A 20,143-nucleotide genomic window follows, 5' to 3' on the forward strand; every position below is an offset into this window, starting at 1 on the left:
GACAAACTTTATTATTTCGCTGAAAACTTTTTAATGACAAAATCAAATTGCCGCAGAAAGTTGCAAGCATGGCAGAGCAACGAGAAAAAGTCTAAGGATGAAAACGGAACTGTCCCAAAAAAACTCGCTGATAAATAATAATTGGATATTTACCAATGGGAAGAAATCGTGGAGCAGCAGTGCGTTAAATGACTTAAATATGCGGAACTGTGCAGCAATTGAACACCAATTCCATAATGGAGACTGCAGCACCCGACGCCCCATTCTCCCCGTCTGACAGACAACATTTGCGTCCGACACGTGTCGGTCAGCCTCAGTTTCCATTGCCTTCCTGTCCAGTGGCATCAAGGGCCAATTGACTTGTGGACGGAATAACTTTGACGTGAGCACTGGTCATGACAATGCTGTGCCTCAGTTGATGTCATGCTAATGTCTGTCATACAAAATTCGATGCATGACACATAAAGTTGCCACAGTTTAGATTTGCAACACAGCAGCTAAAAAGCCTGCTTCCCGAAAAAGTGAATAGTCATGAAGAATAGAGTAAATGGGGAAAAAGCGTCGAACAAATCGATTGCTGAATTTTAGCAAACTAGGAATAATAATAATAAGAATAATAACTATAAATATAATATTATTTACATTAATAATTTTATTTTTAATTTATTATTTTTGTTATCATTATTCTAATATTAAATAACAGAATTAATATGACAAATAATGATAATACTAGAAAATAAATAATGTTTAAAATGCAAGTGTTGCCGAGTAGGCCTTCGCAGTCCGTTGACAACTATTAATTTGATCCGGCGACCTATTGGTTGCTAGTTCGACGCCAATCAGTATTAACACCAAAGGCTTTGGCTGTATCAATACGAGATTTGTATCTCGTTTCTGCAGATATCTTGACAAAACTATGCAGAGGATAAGATGACTATCATATATATAATTTGACATTGAAATTTTAGTCAAACTTATGTACATCTTTTTTTTAACATCCCAAAAAATTCAACAATTGTGAGCTTGAAAATTAAGATGTATGAAAATAACGTTATGTATTAAAGACGAGAAATATATTGTACAGCTGTTAGATGTCTTCGAGGGTATGTACTTGTGTACATCTTTTTTTTTAATATCCCAAAAAACTCAACAATTGTGAGCTTCACCATGCTCCTAGCATACGTTGAAAATTGCATCACCTCTCACAGAACCAACCTGTCGAAAATTAAGATGTATGAAAATAACGTTATGTATCAAAGTCGAGAAATGTATTGTACAGCTGTTAGATGTCTTCGAGGGTATTAAGAGGTCTACCTGTTAAAATTTAAAAGGTTTTTTTTTCGTTGCTCATTTTTTTTTTCTATAAAATCTATAAAAAAAATCTGGAAAAATTCAACCAAAGGCGGCTGTGGGGGTCCAGTTGGGTTGGGTTGGGTGCCCGATATATATTTAGATTTTTTAATTTCTCTTAGCTTAACATTTGCTTCATATGGCTGCTTTGGGCCATATAACGGCTGCCCGCCGTTCCTACACAGATGATTACACCGAGCTCAACGATGAGCAACTTCGTCGGCGCAACATTTTAAGGCGTGTCGGCACGAATGTCAAGATAACAATATTTGTAATCCTCTGGATATACTTTACAGTATTCCTGATCAAGACCACACCGCACAAGCCACAGGATATGGTTGTGCCCCTACAGTCACAAAGGGCGCATCTGTCAGGGCTACGAGATAAACCGAATGGCGATGAAATCACCATTACATTGTCGGGTCCCGTCGATGAGGATTCCACATATAATCCAAAAATCGCAACCGAAACACAGCCCCGCATCATAGTGACAGTGGAGAGGTTTGATCAAGCGGCAAACAAGACTGCTTGGAAATCAAAAGAGTGGAAAGTCATTCTATTCGATCCTGACAGCTCAAAGGTCGGCAAAGTTAAGAAGTATTTCACCTTGGAGACCAATACCAAGCAATTAGATTCATTTATACGCACTGCACAAATGAGAATCGATTCCGACACTGATTTGCAGGTATCGCTATTGAATCTTCATAACGAGCCAATGGCCGTATATCTGAGCATTAACTCGAATCCGATGAACGCGAATTTGGGCGTAGTGTGTGGAATATTGCTATTAATTTTCCTCTACGTGCTCATCATTTGGGATATTACGGATCGGACACTTGCCGCCCTCCTGGTGGCAACGGCCGCCATTGGAGTGCTCAGCATGCTGGATGCTAAGCCAGCACTGGATACGATAGTCTCATGGATCGATATGGAGACCCTAATGCTACTCTTTGCCATGATGATTATGGTTTCCATACTAACCGAGACGGGCGTCTTTGAATTTATGTCCGTCTATGCGTATCAGATGTCAAAAGGTAACGTTTGGAGGCTCCTGTTCTTTTTGTGTATGTTCACGGGCTTTCTATCCGCCTTCCTGGACAATGTGACGATGGTATTGTTGATGGTGCCAGTTACGATACGTCTGTGTGAATCATTGGCATTGAGCACCACTGTGGTGCTTATTAGCATCGCGATCTTTGCCAATATTGGTGGATCGCTGACCCCAGTCGGGGATCCACCCAATGTGGTTGTCGCCACCGATCCGTATGTGCAGCAACATGGCATCGATTTTGGTACTTTTATAATCCATATGTTTCCCGGTGTCTTTCTGTCTATGATCTTTGGTTTCATTATTCTATATTTACTGATACGAAAAAAGCTCTTTGCCAGTAATACAGCAGCTGATATGCGCGCATCATTAGATAAGCTTCAAAGCCAGGCAAATAGGTTGGGTAACGAAAATACCCACAAGTCCCAAAATGTGGCCAGGCGCATTGAGGGGCTGCAGGAGCGTTTAAAAAATCCGGATAACAACCCAGAGAATGTGGACTTTCAGAAAACACTATCGGAAATGAAAGCAAATTGCAAAATTAAGAATAAGCCGCTGCTAATCAAGTGCTGCATTGCGTTCACCTTTGCCATTCTGATGTTCTTTTTGCAATCCCTGCCAGCATTTGGAGGTGCCACACTGTGCTGGGTTGCGATGTTGGCGGCGATCCTGCTGCTGATCCTGACCAATAAGCCGGACATTGATGTTGTGCTAGAGGGTGTCGAGTGGGGCACTCTGATCTTCTTTGCCGCACTCTTTGTGCTTATGGAGTCAGTTGTTGAATTGGGCGTGATCGATTTTGTGGGAGAACTGACTATCGGAGTTATCATGGGTGTTGGCGAGAGTCATCAGCTGATGGTGAGCATTCTGCTGATTCTCTGGGTGAGCGCTTTGACATCCGCCTTTGTGGACAACATACCCCTAACTACCATGATGCTTAAGCTGGTTATCAAGCTGGCCAACAATCGCGATCTTGGTCTATCATTTCCACCCCTAATTTGGTCCCTTCTATTCGGCGCGTGCTTTGGAGGCAATGGAACACTAATTGGCGCTTCCGCGAACGTAGTAACTGCCGGCATTGCCCATCAATATGGCTATCATATAAACTTCAAAGGCTTCTTTATCATCGGATTTCCCATAATGCTGGCAACGATGTTGGTGGCCTCCATTTACCTCCTAATTGCCCACTGTCTCTGTACCTGGCATGATCCGCCATCCAGTAATTAATTAATTTAAATTACATATCTGTCAGTCTATTAGTCAAATAAAATTTTATCGAACTGTGCAATGACCATTTTATTTTTATTAGACATCATATTGCCAAGAACCTGTGGTTTCTGCGCAGAACCCCATTTTTTCGAAATCGATAAATATCGATTTTCAGCGTAGGTTCTTTGGACATGATATGAATCATCTAATTTGTTATTTAGCGCTCATAAAGCACGCACAGATAATTCGTATTCACATTTTTGGCTATTTTAAAATTCCACTTCGCTGTATGTTTGTACAGGGTATCCTTTAACCGGTCTCTTCCGACTAAATCACTCTTGTTGCAAGTCCAAATCCTATTGAAATTGCCAAACTATTCGAACGTACCTTCTTTTCCATTTCAGCGGTAATTACAAGCAATTTATCTAAGTAAAATCCATTTGGGCCACATAAAATGTGCAAAACATGCGGGCAATAAACCAAACCGAACTAAACTGTTCTCCAGATACCCTAAAGTTTTGTTAGTTATGTAAGTGCTGCTGTCCCATGCCAATCGTCTTGCTGCTTGGTCCTTGCTCCTTGGCCAGTGTGGGCCAATCAATCAAACGCATGTCAATGGGCGGCGGCACAAAAAGGACATAAGCTCCCAAAGTGCACATCTATAAAATCAATAAAAATTTTTTTATTGTGGTTTGTTTGAGTGCACGCCGTCTCATTTAAACAATCAGTCAGCCAAATGCGACTGAAAACTACATTTGTTTGGCTTTCGTTAGTTGTTTTTTAGCCGTAAATTGCAGCTCTCACATGTGTTCCGAGCCTGCTAACTTGGCCATAAATCTTGTTGTGCCAACACAAGATTCCAAAAATTTGCGACTTTCCATAAACAGTGCAAAATTTTATTTCAAATTTTTGTTTCACTTATTGAAGTGGTCAGGGGAAACTTAAATTTATATATGTCGTTGCGATGATTGATGTTCCTCAAGCCTTAAATTGGTAAAACAAACAGTTTTTATCTATATTGTAGTCTGCATTCACCAGCTCTCTGATATGGAAAATTCAAATTTGCCCGGATAAAGTAGTTGATAAATTTCGCATTCTATATCTTACCAAAGCGTCTGCAATGAGTTATACTTCAAAAATAAGTTTGAAGCGGGCGGGATGAAAGTCCTTAAGCTTCATTTGGATGATTTTCATTAATTTTCCAAACTTGCGCGTGGAATTCACTGCAGCCATATCTAAGTGTTCACGTTTCCTCACAAAAGGTAACCTCTGTTAAAGGTAACTTTTTTTTAGCTCTTATGGCATTTATCATCAATCAGTTAGTCAGTCAGTCATAGTTTTATAGAGCTTATGTGGCATTAAAAAATCCTTAATGCAATGCTATATAAGCTGGGAAAGGGTATGACAAGGGCTTACTTAATTACTGACGCGGCTCTAATTCAATTTAACACAAGCAGCAAGCATTTGGCATGATTTTTGGGCAGGCTTTATAATGAAATATTTATGAGCAAAACAAAGGAAAATGGGCAGCTAATGAGTGCCATATTCTCTGACCTCCAGCTATCATTACTCTCTCTCTCTTTTTCTGCTCTTCCCTCTTTTTCTGCCAGTGGCAGGCTCTCAAACAACTGACACTGAGAAATTGCACCCATGAAATTAAAAATAACTCAAGCGAAACGCTTGAAAACAAAGGAGACGGCAATTTATGAAACCGAGTGGTTCTCGAAAAAAAATGAAACCAGCGTACCATTCCAAAAAACAAAAGGTTTAAGTTTTGTTAACCCGAAGACACGTGTGCCATTTTGTTGTTGTTGTTGTTTCGTAAGAACAAAGCAAAAGCAGGCTAAGAATTTGTTAGCCCGTTGATTTATCATCGACAGACTGGGACTAGGACTCGCACTAAGGTAAGGTAAGTCCTCCACCGCATCTAATTCAATAACAAGAGCACGCAGGCATCCAATGGGATGGGGCCCACTGAACGCCAGTAACAAATGCGAGTAAATTGTGATATAAATCACAAAAATTTCCTATGTCGGCAACTGACAGGCGACGCGTCAGAGCCCCCGCAGTTTCGCAATGGAATGCGGCAAAACCGATGCCGAAAATATTTGTTAGAACTTTTCTTTCTTTTTTTTTTTGGTAACTGCCGTAACAAAAATTGAAAAGTAGCAACAAATTGTAAAAAAACAAGTAATTGTACTCTACACGAGAGTGACAGACTAGGAGATACCCTGTGGCCAACTACGAGTTGTGTCAATATAACAATGTGTCACAAACAATATGTCTTCAGCCCTTGGCTTGAGTTGAATAACTTCACTGTTTATGGTCAGATTTATAGGTATTAGTATCAGGGTATTAAATACCGTTTATATACCAAAGTCGATGAGGGGGTAGCGATAGTCAAATAGTTTTTTTTCTTAATTTGTGTATGCTACATGAGAAAATAATACCAAGTCTTATATCTCTGCCTTCTTCCATGTGTTAAACATATTTGCACAAAGCCATTTATATATCCTTTTTACGTAATTTCATAGTTTACAGGGTATTTAAAACACAAACGGAGTTGGGCCGAACCAACAGGCGGTCCCAATGCTTCGTTTGTGGCCAAACGAGGATTATTTGTGGGCTTTTCAAAATAGTTAAAAGTTTGCGTAATTGCAAATGACTTTTAAACTAACTTGATTCAACTGATTGTGCACTAGCTCGTAAAAATAAACTAATAATAAAGCAAAAGCAAACAAATCATTAGTGTTGGCATTTGATAGTAGTTTAATATGCATGCCTTTTTATTAAGATACCCAACTGATCCGTTGATGAATGGCCGTAACATAAATTTTATTGAATTTGCGAAAAGAAATGGCTGAGCAAAAATGCATAAATTGCAATAAATTGTATAAATTGCCATAAATTGTGCCTTGCACAACAGGCCGTATACGTTATATGCACAGAAAATATAATTAAAACTTGCAGAAAGATAAATAAAACACGTATGCGTGTGTGTGTGTATTTCAGAGAAAGCCGCAAGTTTGACAGGTCCGAATTGCAAACTGCAACTTAAATGGACTTTTGGTAAATAGCTAGAAAATGATTTACTAAGTTTCAAAAGTCCAACACAGCAAAATGAAATGCCCGACTTTAGAACGCAAAGATACATATAAAGTTTAATGAATATCCGCACACATATAACATAGCTTTAACATATAATCCACACATCTGAGCACTCAGCTGTGCTGCATATTAAACCGGGCGAGCATTAGAATTCCAAGTAAAATCAGCCGCCAGTGCTGGGAGAAGCTATTCTATCCATATATAATTAAGCACATTTATAACGATTATAATTCCAAATTTATGTACATTTCTAATTAGTATTTGGCATAAATGCAAACTCAAATTGCAATCAAAATTGCAGTTGACCAAATGTCGATTTACGGTTCGAGCCAATTCCTTGAATTTTTGTTTGTGGGCATTGATTTTCACTTGCATGAGCCCAGTTTGTAAATCGAGCGTAGTTTTAATGACTTTTTGCCAATTTTTAAGAAAACAGTTTGGCTAGTTATTAAGAACAATTCTTGTGTTTTGTTTATTTTAAATTAAGTCGGACATAATTGATGAGGTTGTTATAAAATCTAATGATCGTAATTGCACGTTTTACTGAGACCTTTGAAAATATTGAAGTCCTAATGTCAAAGGCTATGAAATATTTTAATACTCCATGTTAGCTGGGATTTTAGAAAACTGCGTAAGCTATTCAAAATGAATAGCCTTGTAGATAGGATTATAATTTTGTGATGAGTTGTATATCGTGTAGAAGAACACATCTCCAACCCCATAAAGTAAATGTATTCTTTATCAGCATCAACTTCCGTCCATCTGTCCATCTGCGAACGAGTCCCGTAGTTTTAAGGCTATCGTCTTAAAACTTTGCACAAGTCCGTCCTTTTCTTGCAGGATATCAAGATATCATGAACAAAATCGGAATTTATAAGTTTCACTATATTATATTATATATATATTTATTATAATCATTATTATATTATTTTATATAGCAGTTATTTTATAACTGCCATAAAAGATAGGTAGTAGGTAGGTTTTTAGATGGCATTCTAATTTTTCAAGATATTTGCACGAAACTCAGCATTTACGAGCTTCTCTCTTCTCACATATTTGCTAGAGTGAAATGCCTACCAATGTCTGCCGAAGATATCCTTACTCTCTCCATTAATTAATATTTTTACTCTAGTTATTTTACAAGCCTTGTGGGCTGGCACGGCGTATGCGTGTTGAATATTCAAAGACGCCGCTGTAGCTGCAGCGTGCATAAATTGATATCATTAAGCATCACTTCAAGAAACTACAACTAAAAGAACTGATAAGAAATATTAAAAAAAGGCAAAAATGGTGCTCTTTAAAAGTGGAAAGCCCAGCAAGGCTTTTTATCAATAATTCCAAAATAAAAGTTGTCTAAACTTTTGCGCTTTTGTGGTTTGGCGCCCCATTTGCATATTCCCTTTAAAGGGAAGTAGAACTTAATTTTGATTTTCAATTTCCGCCTGGGGCCACACACTGCGCAACTGATTCAAGAACTGTGCCGTCTGTGCCCGACAAACGTGACTTGGCCACGTTTGTTGGCTTTTGGACAATTCTCTATGTAAATATGGGAGCATGTCGCATCGGTTTGTCTCTGGCTTGTTTGTTCTATTGTTGCAACTCGGCTTCTGGCAGATGTGGCAACTGCACTAATACTATCAAACACACACACACGGACGCACATAAATAAGAACCGCATGCTGCGTTCTATTATGGGCATAAATTTAGAGCAATTTGTCAGTCCTTGTGCCTCAGCCGGCTTGATGTGCATCAGTTTTAGGCTTGTGCTAGCTTATCCTAATTAAAGATTATTTAGCATAAGTATATTTACGGTACAGTGAAATCTCTACAAACGGACCATGGGCTGTCCTTTTAAGATAGCCCACTCATTTACTACCATTTTTAAAATTTCTGAGTACAAAAACTAATTGTTGAATGAATAATAGAAAAAATGTGTTGTTTGGAAATAGAAAATGTTTTACGAAAAGGTATTGACATTTATTTCAACAAATCGGAGCACTTTTAACAATGTGACGGGCTTAGAGAATATATTTGAAAGAACTTTCTAACATGCGTTAAGGAAACCATTTCAATATTTTTAGTTCTTTAAGTTTGTCCTTTTATTGCCAACATCTGGTGAATGTCAAACTGAAGCTTAAGTACTGCACCTAATTGAGTGGACCGTGGTGTAAGCAGCTCGTACCACACTATGTTACAGAATTACGCTTTAATTAGAAATAACTGGAGAGGCCGAGGGGTGCGGGATGTGAGGACGTGAGGGCGGTAAATTGCAGGGAAGCCGCTTAGCAGTTGCCACTCGATAGCTGCAGTTGGGTTTATTTTTGGGGCTGACATGTGGTGTTGATGTGTGTGTGTGTGTGAGTGTGCTGGCTTGCAGTAGATAGACAAACAAACACACAAAGAGCACAAATCGGTGAACGCATCCTGAGGCGGCGTCTTTAGCCAGACAAGAAGATTGGAAAACAATATGCAGAAAAGTTCATTTGCAATTGAAATCAGAAAGTCAAGTTGGAAATGGAAAAGTGAAAATAGAAAAGCGGCAACTGAAAACAAATGGGCAGGCTATGCCAAGAATTCAAATTAGCTGTTTTTTCAAGCGCATAACGTAACGTTTTCCTTTTCAGATATCAAGTACTTCTCCCCCATGGAATATACTCTATTATTATTCTTTATCCTTGGTTTCATACATGAAGTAAACATGACAAGTTATTTGGGATATTTGGGCTTTTAGAAATGTCTTTGAAAAAAGAATTTCCTATTCAACTTAAAGACCTTCGATTTAGATTGAAATCGATGGCATTTGTACTCGATATGTATTTAAAATTCTTGGATTTTTCTCTTAGTGTGTGCTAATTAAGAACGAAATGAAAGTGTTTGTGGATACGTTAGAAATATTTTGAAATGCGCTGCATAAATTAGAACCGTCACGTCGAGCACAGTGACTGCTGATTGTATGCGCATAAATTGGGCGTTGCCAATTTGGCTGCTGGCTAATTGACTGGACGCATATTATTATTACGATGCTCCCTTGTTTGGCCATAAATTGTTGCGACTGGCCACGCAAAAGTCATGTAAGTTTACACATGGAAGTTGTTGAACTCTTAATTCGAATAGTTGTCAGTTTAGAAATGCGCATAAAATGTTGATTGTCCACTAACAGTGGACAAAGTTCGCCATTAAATCTGAAAATTAACTCAATATTTATGGCTAGCTTTTGCTGAAGTACTCTATATAAAGTGTAGATCGAATATAATAGTAGAAAAGTAGAAGATATCTACAAATTCGAAGGGATATTTGGAATGAAATTGCTAAAAACTGGATTTGAACTTGCTCTTCAGTTCGTCCGTCGGGTAATAATAATACTTCTCAAGAAAAATCTCCCTGTGTCTCGCTTTAAAAGTTGTATAATGAATTTAAGCAAATATAATGTTTGGCTTAAATAGATGAATGCCATTATTCAATTGCGGTGGCAATAAAATATTTCTGATTTGATATTGTGCTTTCAGTCGCAAATTTACCATAAATTTTGAATTGTGTTTACGGTGTTGGGTGGACCATGAAAAGCTTTGCGTTGTGTGTGTTGAATTCTATAATAAATATGATAAATTTGATTTGAAATAAACGCTACAATGGAATTTTTGCTATTTAAATTTAGAATATATTGAATCGCAATCAATATAGTATCTTTAGGGGGTCACACGAATTTAGGGTTGGCTTGCAGAGCATGTAAAACCAACTTAATGTCGGCCCAAAAGCATTAAAGCCTCGGTCCTGAATCTCTTTAGACCGGCCAGCTGCCTGATAGCCCTATGGATATCATTCAGTTCAAAGAGCTATCACAGCGGAATCTGAATCTGACTACGCCTTCTGCGCTGGCAATCATCCGAAAGCAAAACTTAAAGCAATCAAAGCCATCAGAAGAAAAACCCCAAAAGCCCCGAAGCTCAACGAAAACGAATGCGAGCACACAATAAAAAGAAAAAAATGAAGAAAAACAAAGGAAAATAAAGGAAAGCAAGGCGTAAGAAAAATACAATGCAAAACTAAAAACACAGTTAAAGCGTTGCAAAAGTATTGTGTGAGAAAAGAAAGCCGCATTACGCTGTGCCACGCATGGAGTTCGTTATAGCGTCGGGGACGGGGGGGATTACACGTGGCGTGCTGCGAAAATCTTGTTTTGCGGGCACTTGGGCACGCAACGGCGGTCATTGCGGAAACGATGCCCCCAAAGAGGCTGGAGGCATGTGTTAGGCGCCACAACATGTGGCCAAATCTCCTACAACTCCTTTGGCTCCAACTTCTCAGATGCAACAAACTTTCAGAGTTTTTGCAAAGGTTTTTTTTTTATACACTTGAAAAGGATACAGAAAAAGGCAACATCTGCGACATCACAAATGAAATGTATATATATAATATAAAATTAATATTATGTATGCAAATATATTTAAGTAAATATATATATATACATATACATATATGCTTAATCAGTGCCCACAGCCGATTTCCTTTTGCAATATGTTACTGAAAACTAATTCTGAAACTTGGCATGGATATATATTTTTGCTGTAAAATACATTTGTACGACAGCCGGGATTGAAGTACTTTATCATAAAAGTGCCAGAACAACTTCTTGCGAAGGTTAGGATTTTGTGCAAACAATTTTTTTTATTTGTGAGATATCTAAAAAAAAACTAAACGATCTAAAATAAAGCACTCACATAAATTAAAAAACAATCATTTTCTTATTTTTTTAATAAATTAAGATAGCTAATTTAATTTAAGTGAAGTCTCATTAGAATGGGCGAGCTCTGCATATTAGCTCCAATAAGAATATTAATTTTCTTTTGTCTAAATAACAATATATATCACATATGTATATATCGAGCGCATGTTTAAGCTGCGGCATCCCAACGCAAACTTTTCTTTACCACTTTTAAATAATTATATATATTTATATTTTGTAAGCACTTCCTACTTGAAATGCAAGGAAAAGTACTTTTGCCACCAATAAATTGCTCTAGCATTTAACTGGAAATATTCTTCCCTTTGCTGCCTTTTGCAATCAAATTGCAATTAGCATAGAGTTAATTAATTACATTTTCCCCCAACATGCAGTAATTACAGCACACACGTACACATACACACAAACACACATGTAAGCTCACACGTGCGACGGGAACACGTGTTAAATCAACATGTTGCGCTTTGCAATATATGTTTATACATGTGTCTACGTGTGTGTGTGCGCCAGTATGTGTGTGTATATATGTAAATGTATGAGCTAGTACTTGGGCACACACACACTGAGTGGCCCCCTTATCGTAACCACCCCGTGAATGGCTTTATTTCCCTCTTTTGCTAGTTGAAGCAACTGCCGGAGGTTTAAAGCGCAACTGAGAGTTATTCATTCACCTAAGCCCACACATTCACACACATGCACACACACACATACGTGCGCCTGCACAAATATTTCTTCAACAAGTTTGCAGCGTCTGATTTTTGAATTTCTCGGCTTTTGTCTCTGCAGTTGCTTGGCATTCGCGCTTAGCGTTCTTCACCAGCCCAAAAATAATGTAACAAAACAAACAAATGAACAAACGCAACACACACACACGTAGCACACACGCACACACACTTAGCGCGTCTGCCAACTCATCCCCATTTTCACCCCTGCCCCTTTTATTTTGGCTCTGTGTCAGGCGGTCCGCGTGCTTTTTGTGTTTGTCAAAATAAAAGTTTTATAAAGCAAAAACAGAGGCAAAAACAAGAAGCCAGCTCTCCAGCACTTGCTCTCATTGCCTTTTACTTTCGCTCTCTCTTTCTCTCTCTCTCGTATGCTCGCGCACTCTCTTTCTCTGGCGCGCATACACTGCACAAAATACTGTACCACAGCACTGTGGCGTACGTGCATATTACATGCTTGACCTACCTGACATTTAGACACATCTAAACTCAGAAACTCAAAATTGTTCCCTGCTGAATGAATTTTCCACTCATATATTTTATATTAATTAATTCTTATAAAGATATTGAAAATACATAATAGATAAACGTTTTCCAAAAATTTACCAAACTTGAAAAGAAAGTTCTTCCAACTCCGACTTAGAGTAAGCTTTCATTACATAAGGTAACTAAATTGAACATTTTCAGCTTTCTAGCTGTAACGGCTTGGGCAGTATGCCAATCATCAATCACTCAGTCAGTCAATCAGAATTCAATATTTGAAATTTAAAGACATGGATATTATAAAGATAATCAAGATAAATAGATAAATAGTATAATACATTATGCACGCCTGATAAATACATCAAACGTTCTATATTGATGAAATTAAAATATTTCTATGGCAATTCTGCCCACTGTGCGTATAGCTCGTTATTACGTATCCGCAGCGTGAGCGGAGCACAAAATTGAAAATGCAGAGAGCGAGCGAGCAGGAGTTGCGCTCTTTGCCGCATTTTTTTTTACTGTTTTGCCTGGCCACATTTTCCAGGGGGTATTTCATCTGTGTGCCAATCTCGGGCCACGTTCAGTTTCATCTGAGACGTTTGGCGCAGCGGTCGATAAAAAGTTGAATAAGAAAATTAAATAATCAACTGGCTAAAGCAACGTGAAATGCGTGTCTGGGGACCTAAACAAAATACAAGTTCTATAAAAAACCTACAGATTATTTCAGCCAACTAATTGTTATTGTTATTATTATTAACTGTAGTTAAAATCATATTAATTGACTTTGTGCAAGAATTTTAAATTAGTGTTTGTTAAATTGCCGTCGCTGTTTTATTGTCAATTTCGGTTGGTAAAAACTCTTGACAGGCATTTAAAAAGCGGCTTTGGCCGCGGTTTCAAACTGGGCGAATACCGTAAAATGACACGTGTCCGGCGTATTGTGGTAAGTTTTGTTAAAAAGCTTATATCCAAAGCATTCAAAGCGCCTTAATACACCAATGAAAATACAGAAAAACAAACACATACACAAACATTAAAGCCGCTAAAAGAGCCCTTAAAGCCTGCACGTAGCATTACTTAAATATTTCAGCTAACTACCGAAACCTGCCCCGCACCAAAAAAACGAATTCAAATTCACATATAACGTCTTTGCATGCTAACATTCACGAGTTTTACTATTTTAGTGCTAATTATACCCTGTTCACAAAGCAAAGAAGAGTACATTTGTCCGTCTGCTTAATCTTTAAACCGAGAACATGTTTTTATATTTACCACCTCTACCAGAATATACAAATATATATCTCAGTCAAATACTAACTCCGGTGAATCTATTACAAATAAGTTCCCTAAAAGATTGAGCCAAAAAATAACTTTCGCCCTCAAAAATCTTAATCTTAAATCAATAATTTCTATGTCACAGTTTAAAAGTCAAGGCCTCGGTTTTACAGTTTTTCAGTCACAAATCATAGTCGTCTCTTCAACAACTTCTTTTAGCTACTTTTACACAGTAAACAGTGTATTGTGAAGTCGGTATCACTCGCCTACAGTGTTTTTTACGTGATTTATATTTATTTTATTTTCTATCGAATTTGTGCTGTTTGAAATTTTGGTGGTTTACATTTGCGTACACCCAAATTTCATCAACATTGTGCAGAACATTTGCTTAAATTTCGTATTAAATTATGTTTAAAATGCTAAAAATCAAAAAAAGGTAAAAACAAACAAGGTAGTCCTAATCTATCTTAGCCCAGTCGCTTGTGGGCGCTAGTCCCATTTTTCAGGGACCCCAACTTCAAAAGCGTTTAAATTTAAGCTAAACTCTCACATGCCAAACATGCGTAAATATATTTATCTATCTATTTCAAGCATGCTTATAAAAAAACTACACATATAACAGGTTTGAATGTGTGTATACAAAGGCATTTACAAAATCTGAGAGCAGGGTATAGAAAACATGAAATTCCTTGCGCTCGGCCACCTTTTGCTACTTACAGCGAATTATAGACCCTTGCGGTGGGGTATTATTATTTGGTCAGGCGACTGCTTGCAGCTCATTAAATAAGCTATACATTACTTGTGTCTATTTGTTTCTGTTAAATCAGAAGTTTAGGAGCTATCTCCGTCTTTTTGCTGCAGAAAGTATGTCAGATGATTAGTCTCATATTAAGTGAGATAGATGATCAACAACCTTGGTTTTCTTTTTCTAAAATATCTTTGAAAAAGTCAACAATTATGAGTTTATTGCGCTTTAAACTTCGGTACAAAATCCCATCAGAATCGAACTACTATATCCATAATGTTCCACTTAATTTAGTTTACATTAAATCCTTATTAAAAAATCTGCAAGGGTATTTAATGTTCGCTTTTCCAAAGAAACCGCCTTGCCTTTATTTTTTACGATTATTCCCAAAAAAAAAGGCAACGTTCACGTGACGTATGCGCAATATGAGCCCATGTAAAAGTGTGAGCAAAATGTTTACTGCTCCAAATTGTTGAGGTTAACTTTAAATCCCGACGCCTACAGACAGACGAACAGGCGGACAGCCACACAGACAAAGGAATTGTGCACATATTTTTGCCTTGTGTGAATCAACGTGAAGACGGGGCCATGCTTTATCAGAACACTGAGAAAGTCGGCTCGTCTGTAGCAAAGAAAAAACGCCAAAATCGAGAAAAACTGCGCAATATTTTCCAACAGGTTTTATCTAAGCCTTGAAACTGGCCAAAAAGTTGGCCATTCAGCATGAAATGAACAAACCCTGCACAAAAAACAAGAAAGAAAAACCAAAAAAAATGCAAATGCAGTTGGCTGAACTGCCGGCCAATTTTAATCCATCAGGTATTTCGAAATTTTGCAGGCTTTGGCAGCATGAAAATTGCGCTACAGCAAAAAAAAAAATGGAAAAGGCAACACTAACGCAAGCGATTGAGTGGACAGCTTTTAATAAAGCGGCCAAATATCAAGCATACGCCTTGTTGCAACCGAAAGAATTTTTGGATTGTGCTGCAGCTTTGAACGACAGAGCTAACTGCGAAATTTGCATTGCAACAGAGAGTCGAAAATTTATTAAGAGCAGAATGTAAAATGCGGGAGATATTTGCAAAAGAATTTGAAAAGGTTTTGAAATAGCTCTAAAAGGGGAATCAGACCATGAGTATATATTCTTATAAATGTTCTAACTCTTAGAAAATAAAGGCATTATTAATAAGAAAATATGTAAAGGTATTTCCTCTTTAAGCTATAATTCTGAAAAAAGCCTTTGCTATTTAGCTAACTCCCATTATTTTATTCCTTTTACTATGGAACCTCCTACCCGATCTTAGCAATAACGGTAGGGAATAATGTTATTCGAAATTAAAGTTTTAAATTATAAAGTTATTGAAAGGCATATCTCTGAAATATAATAATAATAATGGTATTCCTTAGAATTCTAGAAGAAGCATATTCCATTGATCTTTCTCAACAATATGGGAATAATGGTACAGAAAAATGGTAATTCTAAATTGAGTTCTAATTCTTTTAAGAGTTTTTCTTAAATATCCGGAATAATGATAAGTTCTATTTTTATTTAAGCTTTTATTCTAGTAAAAGCATATACAATAAAACTTCCTCTCCGATATGGAGAATAATGCTAGATAACAAGGGTATTCCTGACTAATGTTCAAATTTTTTCAAATTACATTTAGTTCAGGGCTTTCTCTCAAACATAGAGAATTATGAGAAGAAAAAATGCAATTCATTGCTTAAGTTATGATTCTAGGAAAAACATTTACTATAGAGCTGTCTTCCTTATTAAGGGATTGTTGGTGAAATATTAACATTCTAACTCTTCGACGCGCATTTGCTAAAGAGCTGTCATTTTTTCAGTTTTAGTTCTCATCCTGTTGGTCGCATACGTTTAATTTACGGGTTGGCACATTAACCTGTTGGCCTGCTGGCCTCGAAGTCTTGGCATTTCAAGCAAACAGGCGAATCAAATTGCAAGTTGCCACTCGAAATGTCCTGCTGGCGTAGCCTGTTTTCATTTTAGGGCGTGTCCTTTATATAGACGCGTCACGTTTATCACAACAAGGCAATAAATTTCATTTGCTTGTCGCTGCTGATCATCTACGGGGAAAAACAACAATAGCAAAAAAAAGTTCTCCAGTCAAAGTTGCACGACTTGAACAAACGCTGTATTTTGATAGCTCCAAGCTGTCTCTCTTAATCCTAAATAAGTTTTGTTTGAATTGTTTTGGTCTTAAATATGATATTCAATTGTGTGTACATACCCAAAATTAAGGTTTTGCCTAGATCAACGCGGCTATAAATTTATATATGGGTATGTAGTTGCTGTCCTTTGACTCTTATGTACATTTGCATAAAATCATTCGGACATTTTTAATGGTTACAGGGTATTAAGACGGGAACAACAAGGTTTTTATTGTCTCTTTATTTTGGGCCGTTTCAAAACTGGTGCCACATCTGCCGACTTGTGTCTAGTTTTTGCCTTTTCAACGCTCAATTGGCATGGAAAATACATAACGAAAATTCTTAAGCAAAGTCAACTTCTTCACCCGTCCACCCGTTCACGCGGCTCCACATGATTTTGCCTGCTTGTGTCGTGGCAAACAACTAAAACAAACATTTTATTTTAGCATTTTGATTGATGGCATAAGCTTGACATTTTTTGCGGCTAGGGGCGTTCACACAGTTTGTTCGCCTTTAATTAAAGTGCGGCACTGCCTTCTGCGTTTGGTGTGTTGTGGGCGTGGCATGCTACTGTTCATCAAGCTGTGCCAAGCTTAATCAGTGCGCCCTGAGCTGTTGTGGCCTGGCACGGCATGGTATGGCGACGCCTTCCAGAGTGCCGCAGGAAACAAAAAAAAAATGTATCTCCAAGTAGGGTGTGAAAATCTGCTCTGCTGCTTGCTTTGGGCGGGGTGTTCTTTCTTTTTTTTCATGATTGCTGGGATTAAACTATGGCAGTGGCATGCAATCATTAGCAAAAGTTCTTCGGGTTGCCTGGCACAAATTTATGAAATATATTTGCGGTTGCTTGAAAGTTCGCCTTGATTAATGACATGCCACGGAAGAACATATTATGTTTTGCTCAAGATTACGGAAACGATTTCTTAAAAGTAGCAAAACCATTTGAAATGCCAATTAGAAGCTCTTCTGGCTAGACACAGTAATATTTTCCCTGACAGCAGCATTTATATCAGATCAACGTTTTGCTACATGCCATTTATAAAATGATCAAATACAAAAATATGATTCTCATTTGCTTACTTATTGTTTTGCCAGAGATTTAAAGCTGAAATAAAGATATATATTCTGGCATGTCTTCAAAAAAAGCTTTAGATAAAGTAAAAAGTTAATGCTTTTTGATGCAATTTGAAGTGTCACATAAAACTATCATAATAAATTTGCGGCATTAAATTTGAATTATCGCGTATACGCGCCATCATCCAAAACAAATTTAACAGCTGAGATTATGCACTTAAAAGTTTGCATTTGCTTGGCGGTCACTTGAAATAAATTCAATCTTAAGAGCTCACCTTTTTCTTATATATATATATGAGGGTTGTCAATGTTGGGTCCAGACCTGACACAGACCATTAGGCAGGTGCCAAGTATTCGCGGCCAACGTGGTTGTTCCTTTTGCTTTTGTTACTTTTGTTGTTGTCACTGTTGTTGTGGTTGTTGTCGCTTGCTGTGGCTGTCGTTATAAAATTGAAGTGCCAAAGCCAGCGGGGTATCAACGCCGCAAAATAACAGCAGCAGCAACAGCAACAGCAACAACAACAACAACTTGAACCGCCTTGTTTGAGCTTATGCTCAGCGACAGACAACAGACAACAGCAAAGGGCAGATGGGGAGGGGGCTGGGGGGAGAGCGTGTCAGTCGCCAGACCAAATTGCTTTTTGCCGACTATAAAGCAGAGCCGTGGTTAGCAGCAGGTGACCAGCAGCGGGCGCTGTGAATGCAACGCCAAAACAACATGAAGGAAGTCGACTCGAGGATGACTACAAAATACCCTTAACCCAGGTTCGCTCTCCCCTAAGGAACAAACTAGCAAATTTGTAATCGTATGTGAAACTCTTTTTTTTTAAGTTTAATCTTAAAAAAAACTGTGCACAGTCCGATATGTATAAAATGTTCAAGAAATATATATAGCATACAATTGTGCGCATATACCATATTTTTGACTTAATCTGTGCTTACTTTTGAAGATGATATTTAAATATAAATATGTGTATACACCAAAAGTTAGGGTTTGTTTTTGTTAAATTTTGAGGAGATCGAGAAAAGGTATTAAAAGCATACAATCTTTTTTATCTCTGTGCTTTTTGCTAAATGTTAGAGTTCCTTGTTGAGACACTATCAGAGATAATATCAAGAAAAAGCGGTTGGAAATCGATATTTATTTTTGATCAGAGTATTCGATAATTTAAAAAAAAGTTGATTAATTTAAGACATGGAAAAACTTAAAATTCTAATTTTATATCCATAGTCCTATAGTCTCTGATACGACATATAGACATAACTATAGACACTGATAGAGAAAATGTGTACCACATCGTTTTTGACATTGGAAACGGCTGCTTCTGGTTGTTACAAACACTACCAAAACTGCCAATTGCCTTTTTTTCTCAATTTGAATGGCTAAGGAACAGAAAAGGTAAAATATATGAAAAAAAATACATATATATGAATTTCAGTTTTAGCCGGTAGCTAGCCGCAACTGTCGTGCTTGCATTGGGCATTTTAATTAAGCTAAACAAATACACCGAAACACACGCATACAAACGAGCACATTTACCTGTGGCGTATTTCTCTAGCATTTCTAAAAGTTGTTTTGTTCATTTGCTTAACACTTGATTAAATTTAATTTTCAAGTTGTGCGCGCCTTTTGCTTATGCTACACTTTTTGGCGCTTTTTATGACGCTGCCAATTACGGCACCAAGTTGCTTTATTATTCAGCTGAAAGAGCAGCTGAGGCAATCACCCAAAAACTCCAACCACCACGAGCTTTCAGCTCTCAAATGTCTGTCATTTTAATATTTTTTTTCCCTTTGGAATACAGCTCGTCAACGTCATCAAAGTCTTGAAGTCTTGCTTTATTCAACCATAGCGGGCTAAATCGCATAAATGAGCGCACTTACACAAAAACACACTCACACATATATATGTATATATATATACATAATATATATATATATGAGAGGCGACCAGAACATGCTCTATAGAATTACCTATGGGGGCACGTGCAACATTTGTATTTAAATTTAAATGACTTTGCTCTGACGCTACACAGACTTAGACTGAAAGAGAGGTTAGGCAGAAAGAGAGAGAGATATAGAGATAGAAACAGCGACAGTTAGAGAGAGTGAGCAATTCACACCTACAATGACACTGTGCTCATCAGCATACAACAATATTAGTTAAGCTTCAGCAGGAGCAAGGGTAGCTTAACAAATTTGCCATGTGAGGT

General features: G+C 37.5%; 2 protein-coding genes and 1 long non-coding RNA gene across 7 annotated transcripts in view; 2 read left to right on the forward strand and 1 right to left on the reverse strand.

Annotated features, from left to right (window-relative positions):
* The first annotated feature begins 773 nt into the window (after positions 1–773).
* On the forward strand, positions 774–3,686 carry LOC135439120 (P protein-like). 3 transcript variants are annotated; one of them, XM_064697746.1, is made up of 3 exons: positions 1,077–1,103; positions 1,178–1,298; positions 1,647–3,686. In XM_064697746.1, the coding sequence occupies exons 1-3, from the start codon at positions 1,092–1,094 to the stop codon at positions 3,623–3,625; spliced, it is 2,112 nt and encodes a 703-aa protein (XP_064553816.1). In that variant the 5' UTR covers positions 1,077–1,091; the 3' UTR covers positions 3,626–3,686. The 3 variants fall into 3 exon arrangements, with proteins under 3 accessions (XP_064553818.1, XP_064553816.1, XP_064553817.1); XM_064697748.1 differs by lacking the exon at positions 1,178–1,298 and having other exon boundaries at positions 774–1,103; XM_064697747.1 differs by lacking the exons at positions 1,077–1,103; positions 1,178–1,298 and having other exon boundaries at positions 1,405–3,280; positions 3,341–3,686.
* A 4,325-nt stretch (positions 3,687–8,011) lies between these two features.
* On the reverse strand, positions 8,012–8,660 carry LOC135439389 (uncharacterized). Its single transcript, XR_010438046.1, has 2 exons — positions 8,553–8,660; positions 8,012–8,491 (listed from the first exon to the last, which is right to left on the reverse strand). It is a non-coding gene; the product is annotated as an uncharacterized LOC135439389 (long non-coding RNA).
* A 4,606-nt stretch (positions 8,661–13,266) lies between these two features.
* Positions 13,267–20,143, forward strand: part of Dpp10 (Dipeptidyl peptidase 10) — a 37,860-nt gene continuing 30,983 nt past the window's right edge. The window contains exon 1 of one of the 3 annotated variants that reach the window (XM_064697814.1): positions 13,267–13,607. The gene's annotated coding sequence lies outside the window, so the exon portion shown is untranslated. The remainder of the gene's footprint in view (positions 13,608–20,143) is intronic. The other 2 variants (XM_064697812.1, XM_064697813.1) reach the window with 2 other exon arrangements.

The sequence above is a fragment of the Drosophila montana genome, unplaced genomic scaffold (assembly GCF_035044405.1).
Source record: "Drosophila montana isolate Dmon_TW-CO22-7 unplaced genomic scaffold, ASM3504440v1 contig_402_1, whole genome shotgun sequence".
Classification (NCBI taxonomy): domain Eukaryota; kingdom Metazoa; phylum Arthropoda; class Insecta; order Diptera; family Drosophilidae; genus Drosophila; species Drosophila montana.

Excerpts from the sequence above, each read along its gene's own strand:
- LOC135439120 (XM_064697746.1), top strand. Across the intron at positions 1,299-1,646 it reads GCTGTTAGATGTCTTCGAGG|TATTCCTGATCAAGACCACA; the intron begins GTATTAAGAGGT and ends TATACTTTACAG.